Source organism: Meriones unguiculatus, chromosome 14, assembly GCF_030254825.1.
Source record: "Meriones unguiculatus strain TT.TT164.6M chromosome 14, Bangor_MerUng_6.1, whole genome shotgun sequence".
In the NCBI taxonomy this organism is placed as follows: domain Eukaryota; kingdom Metazoa; phylum Chordata; class Mammalia; order Rodentia; family Muridae; genus Meriones; species Meriones unguiculatus.
The window spans coordinates 8,758,860-8,779,869 of record NC_083361.1 but is presented as its reverse complement, the minus strand read 5'-3'; the positions used below and the strand labels follow the sequence as shown (position 1 = coordinate 8,779,869).

The following is a 21,010-nucleotide window of genomic DNA, read 5'->3' as shown; positions in this document are numbered from 1 at the left end:
AGGTCAGCTTGAACAAAGCAGAAAACAACAGAAACGGGCTTAAGGCATGTCCACGGGCCACTTTATTATCATCCACAGCCCAAATCTCCCAGCCCTATCTCTCTCTAAGGAGCAGCATTGGCGGGAAGGTAATGGATAAACTGTAACCCAGCTTGCAAGGCTCTACTGCCTAAATTAGATAAAAGAAAAGTAGAAAGAAAACTCAAAGATAAGTGGTATGAAGTAAATCAAAACAAATCATCTTACCAAACTTTATTCGCATCTGATACCATTTTTAGAAATTAAGGTCAGTTTTGTGGAACTAATAGGGAGTCGTACCTATATATCTCGGACACCATGACAATGCGGGAGTAGAAGATTTATATACCATGCTTGCAGATGCTGAAGAAAGATATGGGAGATCAAATGGAAGTGCATGATAACAAATGAAAAATGGTCCCCACGGCCCATAAATTAATTGAGAAAAGAAGGTTGTCATTATTTGAACATGCTTTAGAATAAGGTATGGGGTCCAGATGGCTGAGGATAGATAGGCACCCAAAGTTTGAGTAATTGATGGCTTAAAAATAAAACAAGATCATGCTGGGCAAGTTAGAGGAGGGGTTGCAGAAAAGAAACGAGTATCTTTTCCAAAGAAGCACAAAACAAAAAGATAAGCCCTAAGTTGGTGAAACCAGCACAGTCAGACAAAAGCTTAGGCAAGGTACAGTGGTGGGGCCAGGGGTCACAGACAAAAGGGGGCAGACTGGAAACTGAGTCCCAGTGAGGCAGCCTTTCAGACGTTATTGCCTTAATCTATACAGCTTTGTTCAGAGATTTTTTTTTTCTTCCTGCAAATGTAATCCTTTCTTCTTCTTGTTAATGGTATCAAAATAAAACAGCGTTGAGGTGGGCCAAATGCTGCAGAGAAACGTTCTCTGCTGCCGCAACGTAAAATTCTGTGCCCCTGGAAAATTCAAAAGGGTGTGTTTTGAGGGTCAGTTTGGTGAGAGGGCATGTGGCTGGCAGCTTGGGACTTTTGGGGGAGAGGGAGGGAGGAGACTGCCAAGGAGCAAGCCCTATTGCCTTCTGACTTTCCTCAGCCACAGCTCTGAGGAGCCTGGATCCAGGGCTTCCCTGGAGGAAGACAGGATGCTCACCTGGGTGGACTTGGCCCTCTCCTCCCACCTCCCACTGATGATGGTACTGTGGTGCTCACCATAGACTTCTCTCCTGGAAACAGTATTTCTCGGGCAAGCTGGTGCTATGTCGATTCTGCATTAACAGCAAATCCTTCCTCCCTCCCTTCTTCCAACCTTGCCTTTCTTTCTTCCGTTCCTTCCTGCTTTTTTTTTACTTTAATTTTCATCTCTTTCCCCAGAAGTCCTTCCTTCCTCTTTTACATCTCTTTCCCTCTTTTGGACATCACTACCGATACCACTGTAATTTTACCCATACCCTTGGAACACAGCAAGCAGAGGGCTGCATGATGCTTTCTTCCTGAAGTATGTCAGGGGATCATCTGTCCTTAACAATGCCGTTCCAGCAGGGCTGGGGGGTAAATACCACTGGGCACAGTCAGAACAGAGCAGCCAGGGTAAGGGTCAAGTTCCCTGATTATACAGATCAGGCCTCTCAGAAGCTTTCTTTAAGGACCTGCTTGTTCTGTGTTTTCAATTATTTCCCCCTCAGTGTTCCCTTCCTTCTTTTTCGTACACATACGTTTTTGCCCTCAAAGACATGTCTTTCTGTTCATGCAAAGAGCATATTACCACGAGTGAAAAGAAAATCTTGGGACAAAATGTTGGGCACGGAGAGCAGGGTGAGTACACTCAGCCTTTTTCCACCTGCTAGGATCAAGCATACAGTCTCACAATGTTCTCCACAACTCATGTCAAAACTCTTAACTACTGATGGCTTGTGACAAGCAAGTGTGTACAGCCATAGAATTCTATGAGAGCCAGCAGTACCGGACTGCACATGACCCTTCTGTGCCAAGAAATGGGTAAGGGTGTACATGCCTGCAGCCTGTGGGCACATGATGTGTGTGTGTATATATGTCCCACTGGTCGCTGCTCACTGCCCATCTGCAAAGACACACAGGCTATATGAAAAGGTGACCCTCCACATGATGGCGAGCCAAGGGACCTGCCGACAATGTGAGGACAGCGATGCACAGGCCACCGACATTTCAAGACAAGACAATCTGCCGGCTGGATTGATCTGAAAATTCTTGCCTGGAGACTTATTTTGCCCTGTTGTCCCAAAAAAAGCAGTGTCCCTTCGTGCCCCGTGCAGAGAAGTTGGTGAGAGAGAAAACTCCTTCAAACCTGGTGCCCAAAGCTGTCTGTACCTTAGTGGATGTGGAAGATGGCTGAGAGGATCTTCCGCAGTTTAAAAGTTAAAACAAAAGCGATGCTGGAGTGATGAGCCTGAGCGACACTTGCCTTCACACGCCCAAAAGAAAGACAGAACAAGGTGGAGGCGTTCAAGAAGTGCAGAATGAGTGCTAAATCGTTTTCATCCACTCCCCCCCTAAAAAAAATAAAAAACCTAGACTTATTCAAATGCATGTCTTGCTTGTCTTTGACTACAGCGAAATCTCTTAAACCCAGCTGTGGTCCTATGCTGCTGGGGTTGGGGGTGGGGGTGCTGGGTGACAAAGGAAAGGAAGGAAATGGAGAACATCCTCCCAAACCAACAGCATGCCACTGGAAAGTGGGAGGCACAGGCTATTGATTTTTTTTTTTAAATACAAATTTGGCAGATTTCACATGATCCATTACATTCCTCAGGATGGTTAAGATGCAGCTTGCATGATTTATTCAGAATAAGGTCCATTTTTAGCTGTATTTAAGTCTCCTATTTGTTATTTAACATGTGTTTAATGTTTTCTGTCCCTGCTGTGCACAGCTGCAAGCTGCTATTTTTTGGCAATTTTTGTGACTGGGAAGTGATTTGTGTCTTTGCTGTTCACCTTTCTATTCTACGGCCTGCTGTTTTGATTCCCCCCCCATCCAAACTTTGAGAAATAAGTCCTTCTGTGTCATGACCTCTTCTTCACTTTGCTGGGCTAAGAGGAAGGAATCGAGGGCGCACGGATGACAAGACTTTCACAGGATGTCTTAGAAAGGGACCAGGGAGAGCTGGAGCAAATAGGAATTTCAAGATGGTTATGGTAAAAAGACTAAGTTGCCAGGCATAGTGGCACTTAACTGTAACCCCAATGCTGGGGAGGCTGAAACAGGAGGATGCCAAGCTGTAGGCCAGCCTGGGCTAAAATACATTCTGTTTCTAAGTTCATACATACATACATACACAAACATATACACATATATACATACATACACACAGGTATACACACACACACTGAATTAAGGCCAAGTCTTCCCACTCTAGCCCCTCTCCAGATTGGCTCAAAACTGGGAATTAGGGGAAAAACAAGTCTGTCTAAAGAGAGAGTGCCTGTGTTGCAAATTAATTTGAGGGAGCCTGCCATGTTTCTGGAGGAGTTAGCCAGATGGGGACCAGGGCACTACCTATCACTTTCCTGCAGAACTGGATAACTTCCTGTTCACCTACTCCTGACTGAAGGCTCTACAAGGCTCACCAAGCGTTTTATGCCTCCCTGGGACTGACATTCCCAGAGAAAGGAGAAAACACTCCAGTGGTGAGCTGTGCAGTAGCAGGTCAGAGATCCCACAGCCACTGGGCTCTCTGCTTTCTGCACTCAGGCACTGGAAGTCAACCACGGACTTGCTTCGCCAAGAGCAAGCATCAGGTTTGGGCAAACGGAAGTCTCACCAGCCCAGTTTGGATAAATCACACATAACTTAAAAAAAAAAAATTCTCTAAGTGTTTATCTGATTCAGGCCAACAGGATGACGGCACAGCATGATGTGCTGATTTATTTTCCCTAAGGCGAAAGGATCCCGCTTAATATTGCTTGATGTATGCTAACCTTCTCTTTATAGGGTCTGCAATTGAAAGCCATGTTGAAACGGTTTCATCCTGGCCTCTTACTTATCTGAAACACTCTGACTGTGCCGTGGAAATTGAATCTTTTCCTCCCAATCTTACTGACATGAAAAATATATAATACGGTAAATGATTAATGCAGTTATAAAGTGTACCAGAGATAAGATTTAAGTATTCATATTTCTATCATGTTAATACAACATGATAAACCCATGAAGCAAACTTGACCAGGGCATTTGTTATTCTGTCCAGTGTTCAATTATTCTTTGTCCAAATACAATTTAGGGGCTTGCTGTAATGCAGTTGGTTGGCGCAACGTATTATGCGCTTCTGGGAGATAATAAGCTGCCTCAGTGGTCAGCCAAGGAGACCCCCGCTCCGCGCAAGACTCGAACAAATGCCACCGAGCATGTAGACAGAGCACGTGCCCTGCCCCAAGGACAACGCTTCTGAAAAGATCGTTTGCCACAGAATACAAAGCTTATTTTCTCCCTCCTTTTTATAGCAAAGTCTCCCGTGAAAGGGAAACTTATTTGCCATAATCAAAAAGAGGCTTTAACAATAAATGGAAGCGCTTAGAAGCTGCCATCCCCTAACGCTGAATGCGGCAGTTTTTATCTGTGCCTATAGAGAAGCCATTTCTTTGTTGGCTCTAAATGGCCCCCCGTTCCTTCCTTGTGCAAATTGCTCACATGTTCTGAGGTGCCATTTACCACCCACCTCATTATTTTTATACTTCCGATGATGTCGATTTTGATTTCAAATGCCACCCATTTATAGCTTATTCTAAAACACACACACTCACACATACACACGTGCATACATGCACACACACACACACACACACACACACAAATTAAGTGATTCACAGTCCCTGCTATTAGCATTAGCTAGCTGGGCTTTGGGAGCCTCGTACTATGTCACGGAACGGAAATACAACAGGGCCACATAGTTACTGCTGGTGCTTCAGACCTGTCTCTCATTAGTTAAGAGACCCTACAGAAGTAAGTTTTTTACAAGTCTTATTCCCTGCCACAAAGGTCAAATGACATTTCCCCTCACCGTGGTATGGTAGATGGCTACTATCACAGTGTGGTGTATAATAAAATCTCCTGGAGTGTTGGTAATGGCTGAGTTGTGTCATGAGGATAAATAAGTTAAACTAGCAGGATCGCCTGTCCACTTAAAGTTAGGTAAGGGCATTTGGTTCCTGTACCTTCCGTGAGGTTGCTAGTGATGGCTGCCATCCTGAGACCTGGTGCTTGCCTTGTCCTTACCATTCACTGCCGGGAGGAATATTCACCCCGAAGGCCAGCTTGGGCAGGCACAAGAAGGTAGAACCACCACGGGAGTGGCTCAGTCGGCCTCTGGCACTGCTGGGCTCAGTGTGGAACTAAAGTCTACACCCTGAGAGCGCTGGGAACAGGGTGCGCACTCGCATGAAAGAACCCACGCGGTGGATCCTGTGCTCCCTCTACTGACAGTGGCCCGGTTGGAGCAAATCAATACCCTCAGATGCTGTGAACATGCGCACACTGTTCCCACGGTTCTGTCTTCTCGCGCCTGCCCAGGCTGGCCTTCGGGGTGAACATTCCCCCCGGCAGTGAACGGTAAGGACGTTGTGCTCACCCGAGTGGGTGTTCATGAGTACAGTGTCAGTGCTGTGGGGATGACAGGATGAAGCGTTCTACAGGGGAGACTCCGAGGGAGTGATTTTTCTCACAAGTGTCATTCTGTGCCACAGAGGCAGACTGCGGTATGGAGGGTGGCTGCCGTCACTATGTGGCATCTAATAAATTCCCCTCCTCAGAGTTTAGGTGCTGTAATTTGGATCTCAAGTATTCATCCTCAGAGGTCCGTAGGTCAACATGTTAGCGAGTTGGTCCCCATCGTGAGGCACTAATGGAAAGAGATAGGCCTTTAAGGGGAAGACTCAGTGGGAAGGCGTGAGGTCATCGGAAGTATGTTCCCAGACGGGGTATTAGATCTCTCTTTCGCATTCTCTCGCTCTTTCTCCCTGGCTCTATAAGGTAAATAATTTTACCTCCCGTACCCAACACATAGTTTTGTCATGAAGGGCTTCGTAGATATATCTTCCCCCCTCAAAACACACACACGTACACACACCACAAACTCACTCAGTGGGCCAAACAGTGATGAAAATGCACACTTTCCCTCCTTATAAATTGCATATCTCAAGTAACTTGTCATAGTGACAGAAGGCTACCACACCAACGCACTGAGGTGGGGGCCTGATGCACAGATTTGTCATGCTCTGGTAAGCTGTAATAAAGAGACCATGCTAATTTGAAGCCAGTGTAAGAAGGCCGTTAAACTGGCTATTGGAAACCAATGAAAAGCAAGATTCAAGGCTGGGTTTGCTGACCTAGAGTCAAAAGAAACCTCAATAGAGATATCAGAAAGGTTATTCGGGGACTAGAGAGATGGCTCAGCATTTAAGAATGATCCCTACTCTTCCAGAGGACCAGAGTTCAGTTCCCAGTACCCATGTTAGGTAGCTCGCAAGCACTTGTAACTCCAACTCCAGAAGATATGGTGCCCTCATTAGGCCACCGTGGGCTCCCTGCTCACATGCCTATGTCCACACATAGACATACACACACATACACATAATTTAAAATGGGAAAATGAATCTACTTTTAAAAGAAGGTTATTTGCTAAATTGAACCAGTTCTAGAAGGCTAGAATACTATAATGTCACAATAGGTGGGGTGTGTGTGTGTGTGTGAGAGAGAGAGAGAGAGAGAGAGAGAGAGAGATCTTCATCCTGATGCTTCAGAAACTAACATAACATATGAACACTTATCACTGCAACCCTTAATGAGATCAGTACTTCCACGCATGCCTTTTCTGGAACAAAGCAGATTTACCCAGAGCCTTGCTTATGATGGATGCTGAGTGAACACTAACTTATGTCTGAATAAAACTTCATGCCCGCAATTGTAGGACCAGAATTGTGTGCTTTGGAAATAATATTCCCAGTACATCTTGAGGGCTGAGCACTGGCTGCTACAGCAGAAGTGTGCCAAGGCCTTGGGGTTCGACCCCACTCTTATCTTAACATGCACTTCCCAAAGAGCAGCCTGGACATCTTTCTTGGCATTAACACCTCATCATAGACCTGGGAAGTAATGGATCTGTGCTTTCTTTCCAAGAGCCTAGTTATCTGTTCCCATAGTTGGCTGACCTTGGGTGGACTGCTGGCTTGGAAGAGGGTCCTTCATCCCTGCAAAACCTCCCCTACTGCTTCCTGACTTTAAAACCTTTTCAGTGAGGAAAAATACTCCACATGGCTCCACAATTGCACATATTACATGATGATATTCATGTTGGAAAGGTGTATATGCCAAAAGCTGAAAGCAGATTTTTCTCCCCAAAAATGATTTTAGCATTACAAAGAAAGCTGAAAATCCTGTGGAGGTTGGCATGGTTCGGGTACTAGCAAATGCTGATGATAAATGATGTCCAGCAAGATGTCCTCGGGATCCTGAAATACCCCTTCTGCAAGGTGCCTGCTCTCTTTCTATCTTTCTCCAATGGTTGGCAGAGTGTTGGGCAGAAGAGAGACATTTGGAAGGTCTGTTCTGCTGGGCACCATCCCTGTTTGCAACAAGCCACCCACTCAGTGCTAAGGGGAGGCGTAACCATCAGAACACTCCAGCAAAGGTGGATTAAGCATGAAGTCTGCTTTACTGACCATCAGTATTGCCAAAGGTATTAATGTCAGGCCCCCAAAGACTCCCCCTTCTTACAATTCAACTACCAAGGTGTGGCCAGGGTTTTAATTAAAGTACTGATACCTTCTAAAAGTAAGATAATGGCTAAGAGCTGTGGAGTGGGCTACCACGCTGTGATAATAGAGTATGTGCTACAGGACCACACAGACACACGAGGAAGACAGGAAAGGGTGTGAGACGAGACTGTGGACAGTACACATGCCACTACTGCACAGAGCTTGTCTCTCTCCAGCCAGAATGGCTGTCATCAAGGAGGCAAAGATTCAGACGTAAAGAGCTCTATACACTTCCTGTGGGGACACACTTTAATCCAGTCTGTGTGGCCATCTACGGAGAGTTCTAAAAAGTCAAAATCAGAATTTCCTATGTGGTCTAGATGTACCACTCTTGAGTATCTATCTAAAAGAAATCAAGTAAGCACACAGAGTTACTGAAAGATCTGTGTTTATTGAAGCACTTTGTTGTTGTTGTTGTTGTTCTGAGACAAGGTTTCCCTGTGTAGCTTGGCTATCCTGGAACTCACTCTGTAGACCAGGCTGGCCTCAAATTGATGGAGATCTGCCTGCCTCTGCCTCCCTGAGTACTGGGATTAAAGGCATGTGCCAGCACACCACGCTTTAGTGCATGGAACCAGACCATCACTAGAAAAATAGATAAAATATAGTATTATATATACATATATACAATACAATTTATTCCACAGCAGTGAAGAATAAACATTTGACACACACACACACACACACACACACACACACACACAAATGGAACTGGAGATAATCATTGTAGTGGTTTGAATGAGAATGATCCTCATAGGCTTCCATATTTGAACATGTGGACCCCAGTGGATGGACCCTTTGGGGGATGTTTAGGAAGTATGTCCTGGCTAGAGGGAGTATGTTACTGAAGGAAGCTTTGAGTGTAAGAATGCCTCGCCAGTTTCCATTTTGGTGTCTCTGCTTCATGGTTGCTGTTCAAAATGTGAGCTCTCAGCTTCCTGTTTAAACTGCCTGTCTTTCTTCTGCCATCAGGAACTCTTATCCTTCTGGAACCATAAGCCAAGATAAACTCTGGTCCTCAGGTTGCCTTGGTCATGGTGTTTTATTATAGTAATAGGAAAAGATGATACGCCAGACTTAGAAAGACACATATACTATTTTTTAAATTTTCTCTTCTATGAGGAATATATACACAGACATATACATATACACAGACACAGGAAAGTATAAGAGGGACCCATTTGGGAAGAGTAAGAGAACAACTGAGAGAATGGGAGCAGGAGGGACAAGAGAAGGTAAAGGAGTAAAGTTAAAGCATTCATGGCACATGTGAACCTGCCATAATGAAACCTATCATTTTGAATAATAAACAAATGTTAATAAAACACACAATTTAAAAAGAAATTCATGTAAGCATATAAATACTGATGTAGTCTATATAGGCAGAGTGCATGTAGTTCTTAGAACCTTAGAACCGTGGAATCCACCCAGGCAGATACATCCGGCTTCTCTTCTCTGTCATTTTCATTTTTTCTTTCTCTCTCTCCTTCCTTCCTTTCTTTCTTTCTTTTTCTTTCTTTCTTTCTTTCTTTCTTTCTGTTTTTCTTTCTTTTTTTTGAGACAGGGTTTCTCTGTATATCCTTGGCTGTCCTAGACTCACTTTGTAGACCAGGCTGGCCTCAACTCACAGAGATCTACCTCCCTCGGGCTCCCAAGTGCTGGGATAAAGACATGCGCCACCACCAGCAGGCCAGCATCACTTTTCTACATAACTCTGTATCTATGGACAAGACCCATTGGCTCCCACCCACTGGGCAGCAGTGAGAGTTTCATGGGTGAACACAGAAGAGCTTAGAGAATTTGCATGGTCACATAGCCCCTGCCGATGGTGATGAGGGCAGAGGAGGAAGAATCATTGAACCTGGGTGCTGCACCCAGTCAAGGCTAAGCCCTTCTGACTGTCCTCCTTTCTCAGGGAGAACCCATAATCTAATAGAAAGTGTTTTCAAGGTCCCTGCTGGTGAGCTGAGTGCTGGATGCAAATACAGGCTCTCAGCGTCGGCACTGCCACCAAACACCGGCTTTTAGTAAGTAGCTTCTGACGGTTGCTGACACTGCCTCGCACAGCAGATGCAGTCTGGATGGGAGCACATCCATTTGTCAGACCCTCACCTCTGGTGAGTCATTAGTACTGGGGCACCAGGGAAGGGAGAATGCTAATTAAAAATCAGAACCCCAGTTGTCGATGAGAATTCCTTGAGATGGATGCCGATGCTGTTCAGGGTGAAGTCAATGTCTCTGAACAAAAAGACAGACTTCCACCTTTCTGACAGATGACTGAAGGTGGCAGAAACTGCCAGGTCACTGTGATGGGCCAAAAACTTCCGTGGTTCTAAGAGACTCAGGTGACCAGTGCATGAGGGACTTTCTCTGAGGTGCTGAACACCAATCTGCCTAAAGCTTCAGGCTGTCTTTCAAGAGAACCCCTATCTTTCCTTAGAGAGGAAAGGGGGTTAATCTATTCTTAAGTTCCATCAAATGGAAAATGCAGCCTAGTTCCTAACATTCTCTGATGTGGTTAGAAGACAAGCTGGCAATCATTTTAATATTTGGACATACTATAATCAAGATTACCAGTGTGGATTAAAACATTCCCCACAAAGCTGCACATCACTACTTATGGGAAAGAGAATGATTTGTCAGGGAGGTATCCAAACAGCAAAGGGCATTGTCATTAATATTGATTATACACTGTAACGAGATGGCAAGACTACTTCTGAAGACACCACAAACTTTCAGAGATGTAAAGAAAGCAAGATGTGACTGGCCAGGAAACATCCTCCCTGCTGGCTGGCTTACATACTGCCAGAGGTGATATGCACACTACCACACTGAACTGCTGGCAAAGAAATATTCATTAGTGCAACAGTGGCATGAAGGTTATGGAGGTAACCCATTGCTTTCTAGTTATGGGTTGATTCACAGGAGCGATTTCATATCTGATACTGTAAACCTAGCAAAAAGCCCATAAGTTGGGATATTATAAGCCCTAGTGGGGCAACCTACTATTGTCATTTTGCTAAATAGCTACATTGTAAAGCTGAATTCTAGTATTTTGTTTCTACCAGTGAATTTGTGGTGCTTTGAACCTTTGCCAGAGAAACTTCTTTATGAGCGGTGCTGATATTAAGTAACTAAGTATTGAGCTCTCAGCCATCTATGCCTGCTCTATCTGAATCTCCTCTGATACAAGATTCAGGGAACATCACAGAAGAGGGAGTAGAAAGAACTGTAAGTTGGATAAGTGTGCTATGAAATACTGCCTTCTGGACCTGGCAGGGTGTTACACTCATGAACTCACAGCAGCTGTGGATATCTGAACAAGACCTGTACAAGACCAAGCCAGTCAAAATTCCAGCATGGGTGAGGGAGAGTCCCCAGCCTTACTCCTATGGGAGGAAATACTGGCTGTTGATGGCAACTGAGGAAGGGAAAGTCATTCTCCTTGGGGGAAATGGCCATGGTAGGCTGTTCATGCCCCTTTGGATGACACAAGTTGTGTGCTCACAGGCAACACTAACAGGACTAAGGGAATAATTAATAACAGTTAATAAAAAGGTTGTATGAATCTGGGAGAGAGAAGAGGGGAAGCAGTGGTGGACAGTGGAGAAAAGGGGTCAATTATGTACTGTATAAAATTAGGGAAGGTTCAAAGAATAAAAGAGTTATTTAAAAAGATAGGGATATAGGGTCAGTTTTTGATTACTTTAATTGTGATTTAGAAGAAGAAGTCAAAATGAAATTGAGTGAATGAATGGGTGTTTTATTGCTGAGTAAAAATGATTTTGTTCCATTAATAACCTGTCAACCCAGTCCTCATGAATACAGTGCCAGCCTATCCCAAATAAGCTTTGCTACTTCTTATGACTGATGGAGGCATTGTGTGCAGGAAAGCAGGCTCAGTTGTACGTATATTAAATTTACAATATTTTTTGTTAGTTACATATTTGTCAATTATATATAATACCATCTAATTTCTATCTCTCTCTCAAAAGATTTGTAATGAAGCACGATAATTATATCAGGATGGATGTTTCCAAATCAACTGTGCGTCTTTTATCTGAACTTTCCACGTCGTTCTCAATGACAATGCCCTATTTTAGTAATGAGGGAACGCACGTGGAAGAATGCAGGCTCTGACGCCAAACCTGTGCAGCCCCAAGCTGTCAGCTTCCTCGATTCTATTCTAAAACCAATGTGTACATTCACAAAACACCATTCCCAATACATGTGTGCTATTCAGTCTTATCAAAACTACATCTGGAGCTGTGACCCCGGACACCAGACTGTCAAAGATAGAGATGGTGTTTCTAAATTCTGGGGGACAGGCTACCTATTGAGCCGTGGGTAGTGCCTGCATTTTGTTACCCGTGCTGACAGCTGCCAATGTGTGAGGGAATGCGAAATGTCAAGTTCTCTGGCACCATTCCTGGAAGACTCTGTAATTTACTGCTCTGCCATGTCATTCTCTGAGCTATTGCCTGGGATACAGGCTGTGACCGGCCCCAGAATTTTCCTTGGGCCCCAGAAAAAAAAAGCCACTTTCCCTTTATTCTCCTTAGAGGAAAGTTTCAGAGAAATTTTCTGGCTTCCAGTATCTCCTGGAACAATGATAGAGGATCCCTGGACACTTCTTGGGTTTTGGTTGGTTGGTTGGTTGGTTGGTTGGTTGGTTGGTTGGTTGGTTTGCTTACTTGCTTGTTTGTTTTTCCTGCCTGTATTTCTAGATGAAATCCTACTGAGCATGAATGGGTGGAGGGGTGCTGCTGACCATACCATATTTTAAACAGTGATAAGCAGCAGGAGCATTCTGCTACAAGAAGGAAGTGACCACTGGGGGGGGATTATTACAAATGAAACGTGGGGCTAAAGACCATCCATTAAAACACAATAGCAGGGTGGCCTTGGGATGGTTCATCCAAGGTAACAATTTGCCTTCTTCTCCCCAAATGTAGGAAGAGCTCCAAACTCCTGTCACGGGTCAACATCAGAGATCTTGTCTTGGGGATTTGCACTCAGTTTGTAGCGCAGGGAATGACTCAAAGTCTGCAGAGCCAGGCTTGGTCCTTGGTCTCCACTATTTGGGGATAGTGATGGACACTTTTGTGGGGTTTGTGAGCTCGGAGGTATTCAGGTGGGAAGTTTACATGCAACAGACCTGTTCTTACCAAGCAGATGCTCAGCCTGACTGGACACATGGCTGCAATTTGGCCAAAGAACCAGACCAGGACATGGTAAAATAATACTGGTGATGGCCAGGAAGGAGCTGCTATTTGCCGTCTATTTGCCGTCAGACACCAGGACAGGGTCAATACCAGTTAACATGGCTGCGTTTTACCTAACTATGTGAAAATATCCAAGCCGGTCTCCCTGCTACCTGGAATATGCAGAGTCTTCAGCCCTCACCAGTGGCTTAAATCCAAACCTGAACCCCCTTTGGGTTATAGCTGTGTTCCTCAATGCTACCATGACCAAACGCATTGGTTCCTGAGTGTATAGATGAGAGAAAAGAGCAGTGTCATCTGTTAGTGCTGCATTAACTTACACATCTACTGCAGAGGCACCTCCTTCAACACATCCATCCTCGGGGAAAGGAAAAATCACTCCAGTGGCTAAGAACAAATGCTGCACTTCCAGAGGACCTGAATCAGCACCCACATCAGGCCGCCTACAGCCACCTGTAACTCCAGCTCCAGGGGATTGGATGCCTATCCATGGCCTTTAGGCACCCACATTCATGTGCTTCTATCCACACAGAAGCACCTACCTGCCTCCAACAGGAGAACCCTCTTCACCTTAACTGCTCCCCAGACCCATAGGGCCACTCAATAAACCTTCTGAAAGCTGATAGTTATGGTTTAACTTTAAAGTCTCCCATAGACTTCTTGCTGAGCACCAAGGACATATGGTCAAGCAACCCTGAGCTGAACCCTCTGAAACCAAGAGCCAAGACATAGCCTTCCTCCTCTAATCTGTTTCTGTAAGTATTTGTTCACAGCAACACAAAAGCTAACTCACCCATTGATTTATTTAAGATTCCTTTTCACAGCTTTTTCTCTGGACTCCCCTTCGCTAGCCTGCCATCTTGTGTGTAGCACAAATGTCTTTGTAAGCCAGATTTCCCACTTGTCATCCCGTTCCTTGGGAGTGCTTACTAACTACCCTGGCTGTAGGATAAATCCCAAACATTTTGACACAGCCTTCATGGACTCTCCTGATGGTTTACCTCAGTGGTCATCCAGTCTCAGCATCATAGTTATATTCTTTGACCTTCATCCATGGCAGAACACTTGACTTTGAGTGGGGGGTCCTCATGGGAAAATCATAAATGAGAGCCAGTACCTTTCACCGCCTACCACTCTTCCCTGCTTGTGGTCTTGTTGTTTTGGGGGTTACTCTGGTTAGCAGCTCCTCTGGTTAGCAGCTCCTCTGCTGCAGTCAAGCCCAGGGATAGTTGCATCTAGTGACCTGGGGAACCAGGCCTCCCTTTTCCCCATCCTTGCACTCAAGAACTCCAAGATAGCAAAAAAGCATACTCAACTCATGGAGTATCTTGGCCTAGCCCAGGAACAAGTCTTGGAGACTCAAGAAATGTTTATTGAATACACAAGAGTCTGCAGTGATTTTAAGGGAGATTCAACTAGCAATCAAGGCCATGCTCTGAAATGGAAGCACGGTCCTCCCTCATTCCCTCATTCCTCACCTGGGCCCAAACAGGCTGCCATCAACCCCAGTCTTCTGAGGAAACTCGAAGCTGTCAGTTTGTGGCTCTGTCAATCACACGCCATTCGCAAAGGCTCAGATTCATTAGGTGGAGAAAGCCTGTAAGAAAACGTTGTCAGAAAGAATCAATCAGCTTAAACATTTAAAAGTAAAATATGTGTCAGTTGGTCCCCATGGGGAGGTTTTCATAATGTGGGGAGTTTCCCTGATCCCCAGTGGAAGTAAGACATGGGATTTCCCCCTGAGGTGTGAATGCCCTTAGGGGGAGGACAGCAAAGGAAGACTAGGCCAGTGCCTGGAGGCATTGGGATGTGGGAAGCCTGAGTGAGAATTGACAGAGTCACTTCCAGCTGCCCCATCTCGCTTTCCAGAAGCTGTTCTTTCTGACACAGGGTGAAGGAAAGGGAGCAGTTGGTCTTGTTTCTCTGACTGACAATGGAGTTTCACATTCTTTCTTTTTAAAGGTTTATTTTGTTCATTCTTGTTGTGTTTGTGTGTCTTCATGAATGTATGTGCATACGTGTGTGCTGGTGCGTGCACCCAAGTTAGAAGAGGGTGTGAGATCTCTTGGAGCTGGTGTTCCAGGAGATTTGGGGACATATAGCTCTTTTCCAGGGCTGCTGGGATCCATACTTTATACCCTAAGACCAAGTTATATTAACTGCTAGGCCATCTACCTTGCTCTTTTCCATTCTTCTTTAAAGGAAGAAAAAGAGAGATAAAGAAAGGAAGGAAGGTCGGGAAGGAAGATGGAAAGGGAAAAGAGAAAGGAAGGGAAGGAGTGGAGAAAAGTTCAGTGACTGTCTTAGGAACACGCAGCCTGTCAAAGATTTAAAAAATACCTAAGTAAGAAAATAAAAACAATGAAGTAAAAGTAGAAACATTATCTTTAGCCATGGAAAGCTTTTAAATTTTTTCCAGTGAAGTTAAGGAGCAGAGCAAGGGAAAAAAGGGGCTGCAGCTGTGGGATCAGCAGCAAAAGCAGGCTGGGACAGGATGGATGGGTCAGGGTGCGGGGAACCATGCCCTAAACTTTCATGTGGGCCAAACATCTAAGGTGGTCCCTAGGATGGTTCTTCTTGGATAAAAGTTAGCTAATAAATCTAAGACCAAACTGTATATACAGCTTGAAGCAGAAGGATGCTTGCTTGAAATTCGGAGTCAAAGCCAACCAACAGGGTGAAAAAGCAATAAGTACTTTCTTATTTGGTTTCCTAGGAACTCAGATGCTTGTGTGTGGCAAACCCAACAGCTGTCTGTAAGAACGGGGCAGGTTCGGAGCTTCAGAAGATCCTTGCTGTCTCTGACTTCTGATGAGCCAGCAAAGATCCATGGGTTAGGACTGAGGCCCAACACTCTTTCATAGACGCTGAGAGGAGGTAATGTGTTTCCCAAGGCTGGACAGTAGGACCAGGTAAGTGAGGGTACGGTCAGCTTCGCATTCCTGAAAATGAGGACCAACAATCCCAGAGGGTCAACTTGTAAAGAGAAAGGTTTACCTCAGCTTGCAGCTTGAGGGGCACTCTCTGCCTAAAGCCCATTGGCTTGATTGTTTTTAGGCCTGTGTGGTCAGGCAGAATATCTTGCAAGGCAGGATAGTGAGAGAAAGCAAAGTTTGTTTGCTTCCAGGCTAAGAAGCAAAACAAGGAGGGAGGGGCCCGTGCTGCATAATCCTCTGTGAAGCCCTGAACCCCTGAGATGTTAAGAAATGGCCCCCAATAGGCTCCACCTCTTAAAGCTGGCACCACCCCCTAGTAGCACAAAAACTGGGCACCACATCTTTGATACTGGGGCTGTTGGAGGACAGTCCAGATTCAAGGGAAAAATAAAAAAGAGACAAAGAGCTTAAGAAACTGGAGACGGGCGAGTCAAGCACATGTCTAAAGAGGCTGGAGAGATGGCTCGGTGGTGAAGAGTACATTCTGCTCTCCCAGAGGGCCTGGGCTCCATTCCCATCACACCTCCACGGAGGCTCACAACCACCTCTTCCACTTCAAGGAGGCGTACTTCCCCTTCAGGCCTTTGAGGGCTCCTGCAGGTACTCAGAGCACAAGTATGCACTCAGGTGCACACACACACACACACACACACACACACACACGACTGAAATAAGTAAGTATCCGTTCTAAAAATAAATAAAGGAGCATGTTTGACACCACCTCTCTCTCCAATAAAAGTAATCACATTCACCATGTTCACCCATGGTTCACCATGAAGTGATCCAAAATGGCACCCATGCCAGCCACTTTCAGGGATTCACACTCTGGGTAAAATTGCCCACAGAGAAACGGAGACACAAGTGTGGCATCCTTGGCCTTGTGCTGCTACGCTTGAGAATGGGGGCTCAGGTGCTTCCTGTGCTGCCCATTTATGGAGTCCGGCCTCTGTGATACTGGATTTTAAGATGACATTATCGGGCTAGGAAGGTAGTTTAGCACATACAAAGCCCTGGGTTCCCTCACTAGCACAACAACAACTAATAATAAGAATGATGATGATGGTGATGATGATGGTAACACTTTTACTCCCGGATTCATTTTATTCACACAACCCGTAATTGTCAGAAATACCACTGGCTGTTTTGTTCAGGAATGCATCTGTGCACTAGCAGGGGCACGTGTACACACCCAGAGGCACCAACACACACTTGCAACATGACATCTGCAGGGCCTGAGCCTGTAGTAAGCACGCTGGTAGCCCGGTATGGAATGAGAATGAAGTTACATAGATGCTCTTTAGGCCCAGGTCTAGCACAAAGGGGTTCTGACTGTGTTGGTTTGAATGAGAATGGTTCCAGAGGCCTGCGTGTTTCAATACTCGGAACCCAGTTGGTTTGGGAAGGATTAGGAGGGGAGACCTTGCAGTAGAAGGTACGTCTCTCGGCTGGGAGTAGGCCCGAAAATTCAAAAGCTCATGCCATGCCATTCCCTGTCTGTTCTCTCTGCCTCACCTTTGTGGAGAAGGTATGAGCTCTCAGCTACAGCTCCAGTGCCATGCCTGCCTGCCACTGCCATGGCCTCACGATGACAGTCATAGACTCTAACTCTTTGAAAGCGTAAGTCCCAATTAACTCTTCTGTAGCTTGTCTTCTCTAGGTCATGGTGTCAATAACAGTAATAGAAAAGTCACCAAGACACTGACACCCTGACAGCTAGCCACTTCCTCTCCGCTTGTTCACTTCTGAGAGCAGAGAACTCACTACTTCCTGATACATGTCAGGTCCTGTTTAGACAGCTCTTCTATTTTCTAAAGATTTATATTTTATTCATGTGTATGCTTTTGCCTGTGGGAGTTCGTGTGCGCCACATTTATACAGGAGGCTGTGGGGGCCCTAAAAGGGCATTGTGTCTCCTGGGACTGGAGTTAAAGGTGGTTGTGAGTCACCATGAAGATGCTGGGAGCCAAACCTGGGTCCTCCGGAAGAGCAGTAAATGCTCTTAACCACTGAAACATCTCTCCAACCCCCAGATGTTAGGTTTGGGACTTAACACAAAGAATTTTCTATTTCTTCTTCATTGAATAATTTTGACATTTCCTGGCTGGACTAAGTCCTCCATGTATTATTATATTATCTCTGCCAATTAGGACTTCACTCTGCCAGACTGGATGATTAAGATGATTCTACAATGGAGGAAACTGAGGCCTAAAGACAATTCAGTGTTGGGTCTGAAGTGTCATCCTGCGTCTGTTGTCCTCCATTCACTTGGCTGAGCACTGATCTGGTTTTGCCACCCCTACCTCTGCATCATCAAGTGAAGAAGGGTGACATGGCCACTCCCATCTCCTGTCCCTACTCACCTCTATCCCTCCCCTGCCCTACAGTCAGAGACCTTGTCCTAAGCACATCACTGCTGAGGGAAGCCATTTGTGCATCTTCCATCATTTTCCATGGTGGCTACTTCCTGGCTATTCTGACATCAGGCAAGAATAGATAGTCTTGGTAAGGGCAGATGCCATCTGCAACAACCCCTACCCACTAACCACCGGGATAAAAGGGGGCTCCTGTGAGTATGGCAGCTGCTCTTCCTATCTAGGAAATGTCTCCCACAGGTGGGATCTTGAAGAAGGCTTTTAAGACTGGTTAGCTTTAGTGTTGTCCCAGCACCATTCAGCAGAGCACAAAGCCATAGCTGAAGCCCTCAACCCAAAGGAAAGGTCTGGACAGAGAAGTAAGAGGGAGAGAAGGAGGGGAGGATAGGAGAAGAGAAAAAGATGGGAGGGAGGAAGAAAAGAGAGGAGGAAGTGGGGAGGAAAGAGACCAGACTCTATTGAGAACAAAAGGATTCATTCTGTAAGAAAGGAAAATTAATCCCATAAGTAAAGTTCTCCCACTGTAGACAAAAATAAAGCTTTGTCATGTGGTTCTGACAAGTTCTGAACATTGCCTCCTGATGTCCTGCTGTCAGAGAAAGGCTTCTACTTGTCTCTGGAGACCTTGTCAATTGGACAACCAAGACACAAAGTTTTCTTGTGTTGTTCCTGAAAATCTAAATAAGTTGCCAGAATGATTTAAAATGAAAAGCCTTGTGGGGGGTCAATATGATCAGGATGAGCCATATGTACACATGAGTCTTCACAGGGAGCCAGGGACTGTGTGTAGAGTTTGAAAACGAAAGTGTGAATGTCCAACTTTGCAACAAAGCTAGCCAGTCTTGCCAGCCATTTCCTCCTGCTGAAATCTCACTGGAGCTGAATGCAGCTGCTACTTGAAGAGAGGAGGGAGGGAGGAACAAACACCCCTTTCCACTCACAGGGCCCCCACTCAGCTCTCTGCTTTTTTGCGGGAGCCCTGTCCTTCTTGGGTGCTGTGTGTGTCCACAGCCCCTGCTCTCTGTCGCCATGAGCCCTGTGCATTCATCCACGTTTTGATAAATGCATCCTTTGAGGAGACTCCTGAACTCTGCGTCTTGTCCTTCGTGTCCCCGAGGGAACAGAGCAGCGCGCCAGCCCACCACATAGAGAGACGCTGGGGAAGCCTTGAATGCCTACGCTGTGGTGCTCCACTTAGCAGCTTCCTGTCTAGACACTGAGGTAGGGTCATGCTATACAGCACAGCAAGTTTGGAGTTCATAATCCTCCTGCCTCAGACTCCGGAGTGCCGGCCCTACAGGCACAGGTCAACATGTCTGGCTGGATACTGATCTATTTTCGTTGTTTAAAAGATTTTTTTTTAATTGAGTATATGTGTGCCCGGGTGAGGATATGCATGTGAGTGAAGATGCCCAAGGAGGCCAGAGTCATTGGCCCCTCTGGAGCTGGCACTCCATGAGATTGTGCACCACTAAGCAGGGATGCTAGGACCTGAACCTGGGTCTTCTTCAAGGCAGTTTATACTCTTAACTATATCTCCAGCCCTGAACACTAATTTTAAAACGATTTTTAAAATAATTGTTCACATCTAATTATGTTTTAAGAAAAACCTCTTGTAATTGGTTTTTGAGTTTTTAAAAAATTTTTGTTTAGGCGTATGTGTGTTCTGCCTGTACCTTCGTGAATGCCTGTGTATACCGGATGTACACATATGCCTGTGGAGACTGGACAGGGTCACATCCCCTAGAACTGGAGTTACAGATAGTTGTGGGCCACTGTGTGCTGGCTGGGAATCGAACCCAGGTCCTCAGCAAGGGCATCCAGTGCTCTTCACCACCAAACCATCTCTACCCCGTCTTTTGAGAATTTTTGAAACTCACCCAAACTAATCTCTGGAAGAGATCAGAAGGTGTAACAGTCCAAGCATCCTGGCCTCATCCCAGGCTCCCAGCTCCCCTTAATCTCACCTTTGCTGGTACCTAACTTGCAAGTGCCCCAAAACTATAAATACCTTTCATTCTCAAGTGTCCTGTCTCAGGCCCTGCTATTTCACACGAGTTCTCAGAGACTTCAGGGAACGCTAAACAGCTTCTAGGCTTTTGGTAGTGGGTCACAGACAACGCCTCATGTAATGGCCTTAGCAGGGAGATGTCAGCGGTCGGCATGGTGTAGGGAACCTGCACTCCCTCTGCAGACAGAGGCATCTTCCTGACGTGGGGACAAGTGGGGCTTTTAGTGGTACCAGCTCCATCAGATGACCGTGCTCGTGCCAATTTGCTCGATGCAGCCTGGCTGCTTGCAAGGCGCTCTTTCTGAGCGCCTTCACTGAGCAGAGGGGCGAAGTCATGGAAAGCTTTTATGCGGCTGCGGCGTTTCCAAACGTTCCTCCGTGATTGACAGCTCTGCATTCCCTTTCCCATTATGGCACCTGCAGATAATGAGATATCGTGAAACCGGAATTTCCAGAGCCTGCGCCTGCCAGGAATATTATCATCAGTGTTCTAGCAAGCCATTCCCGCTGCACACATGACCTCTACAAATTTGAAATGTCAAAACACAGCCAGGAGCTGAAACTAAGGCCACTCCAAACCAAGTGGCTATTGGCTCTCGAATATACAGGAGGGAGTCCTTTATCTTGGGAGAATTATGGATTACCAGAATATAGTGATCTTTTCATTAACCTATATGTATTTAGAATGTAGATAA

At 45.6% G+C, this 21,010-nt stretch overlaps 1 protein-coding gene across 1 annotated transcript in view; it reads right to left on the bottom strand.

Moving 5' to 3' along the window:
- Rpsa2 (ribosomal protein SA 2) overlaps window positions 1-20,724 on the bottom strand; it is a 96,051-nt gene extending 75,327 nt beyond the window's left edge. Inside the window, 2 exon segments of the mRNA XM_060366327.1 lie at window positions 14,475-14,541; window positions 20,316-20,724. Coding sequence (XP_060222310.1) covers window positions 14,475-14,541; window positions 20,316-20,724 — 476 coding nt within the window.
- Between the last annotated feature and the right edge of the window lie 286 nt (window positions 20,725-21,010).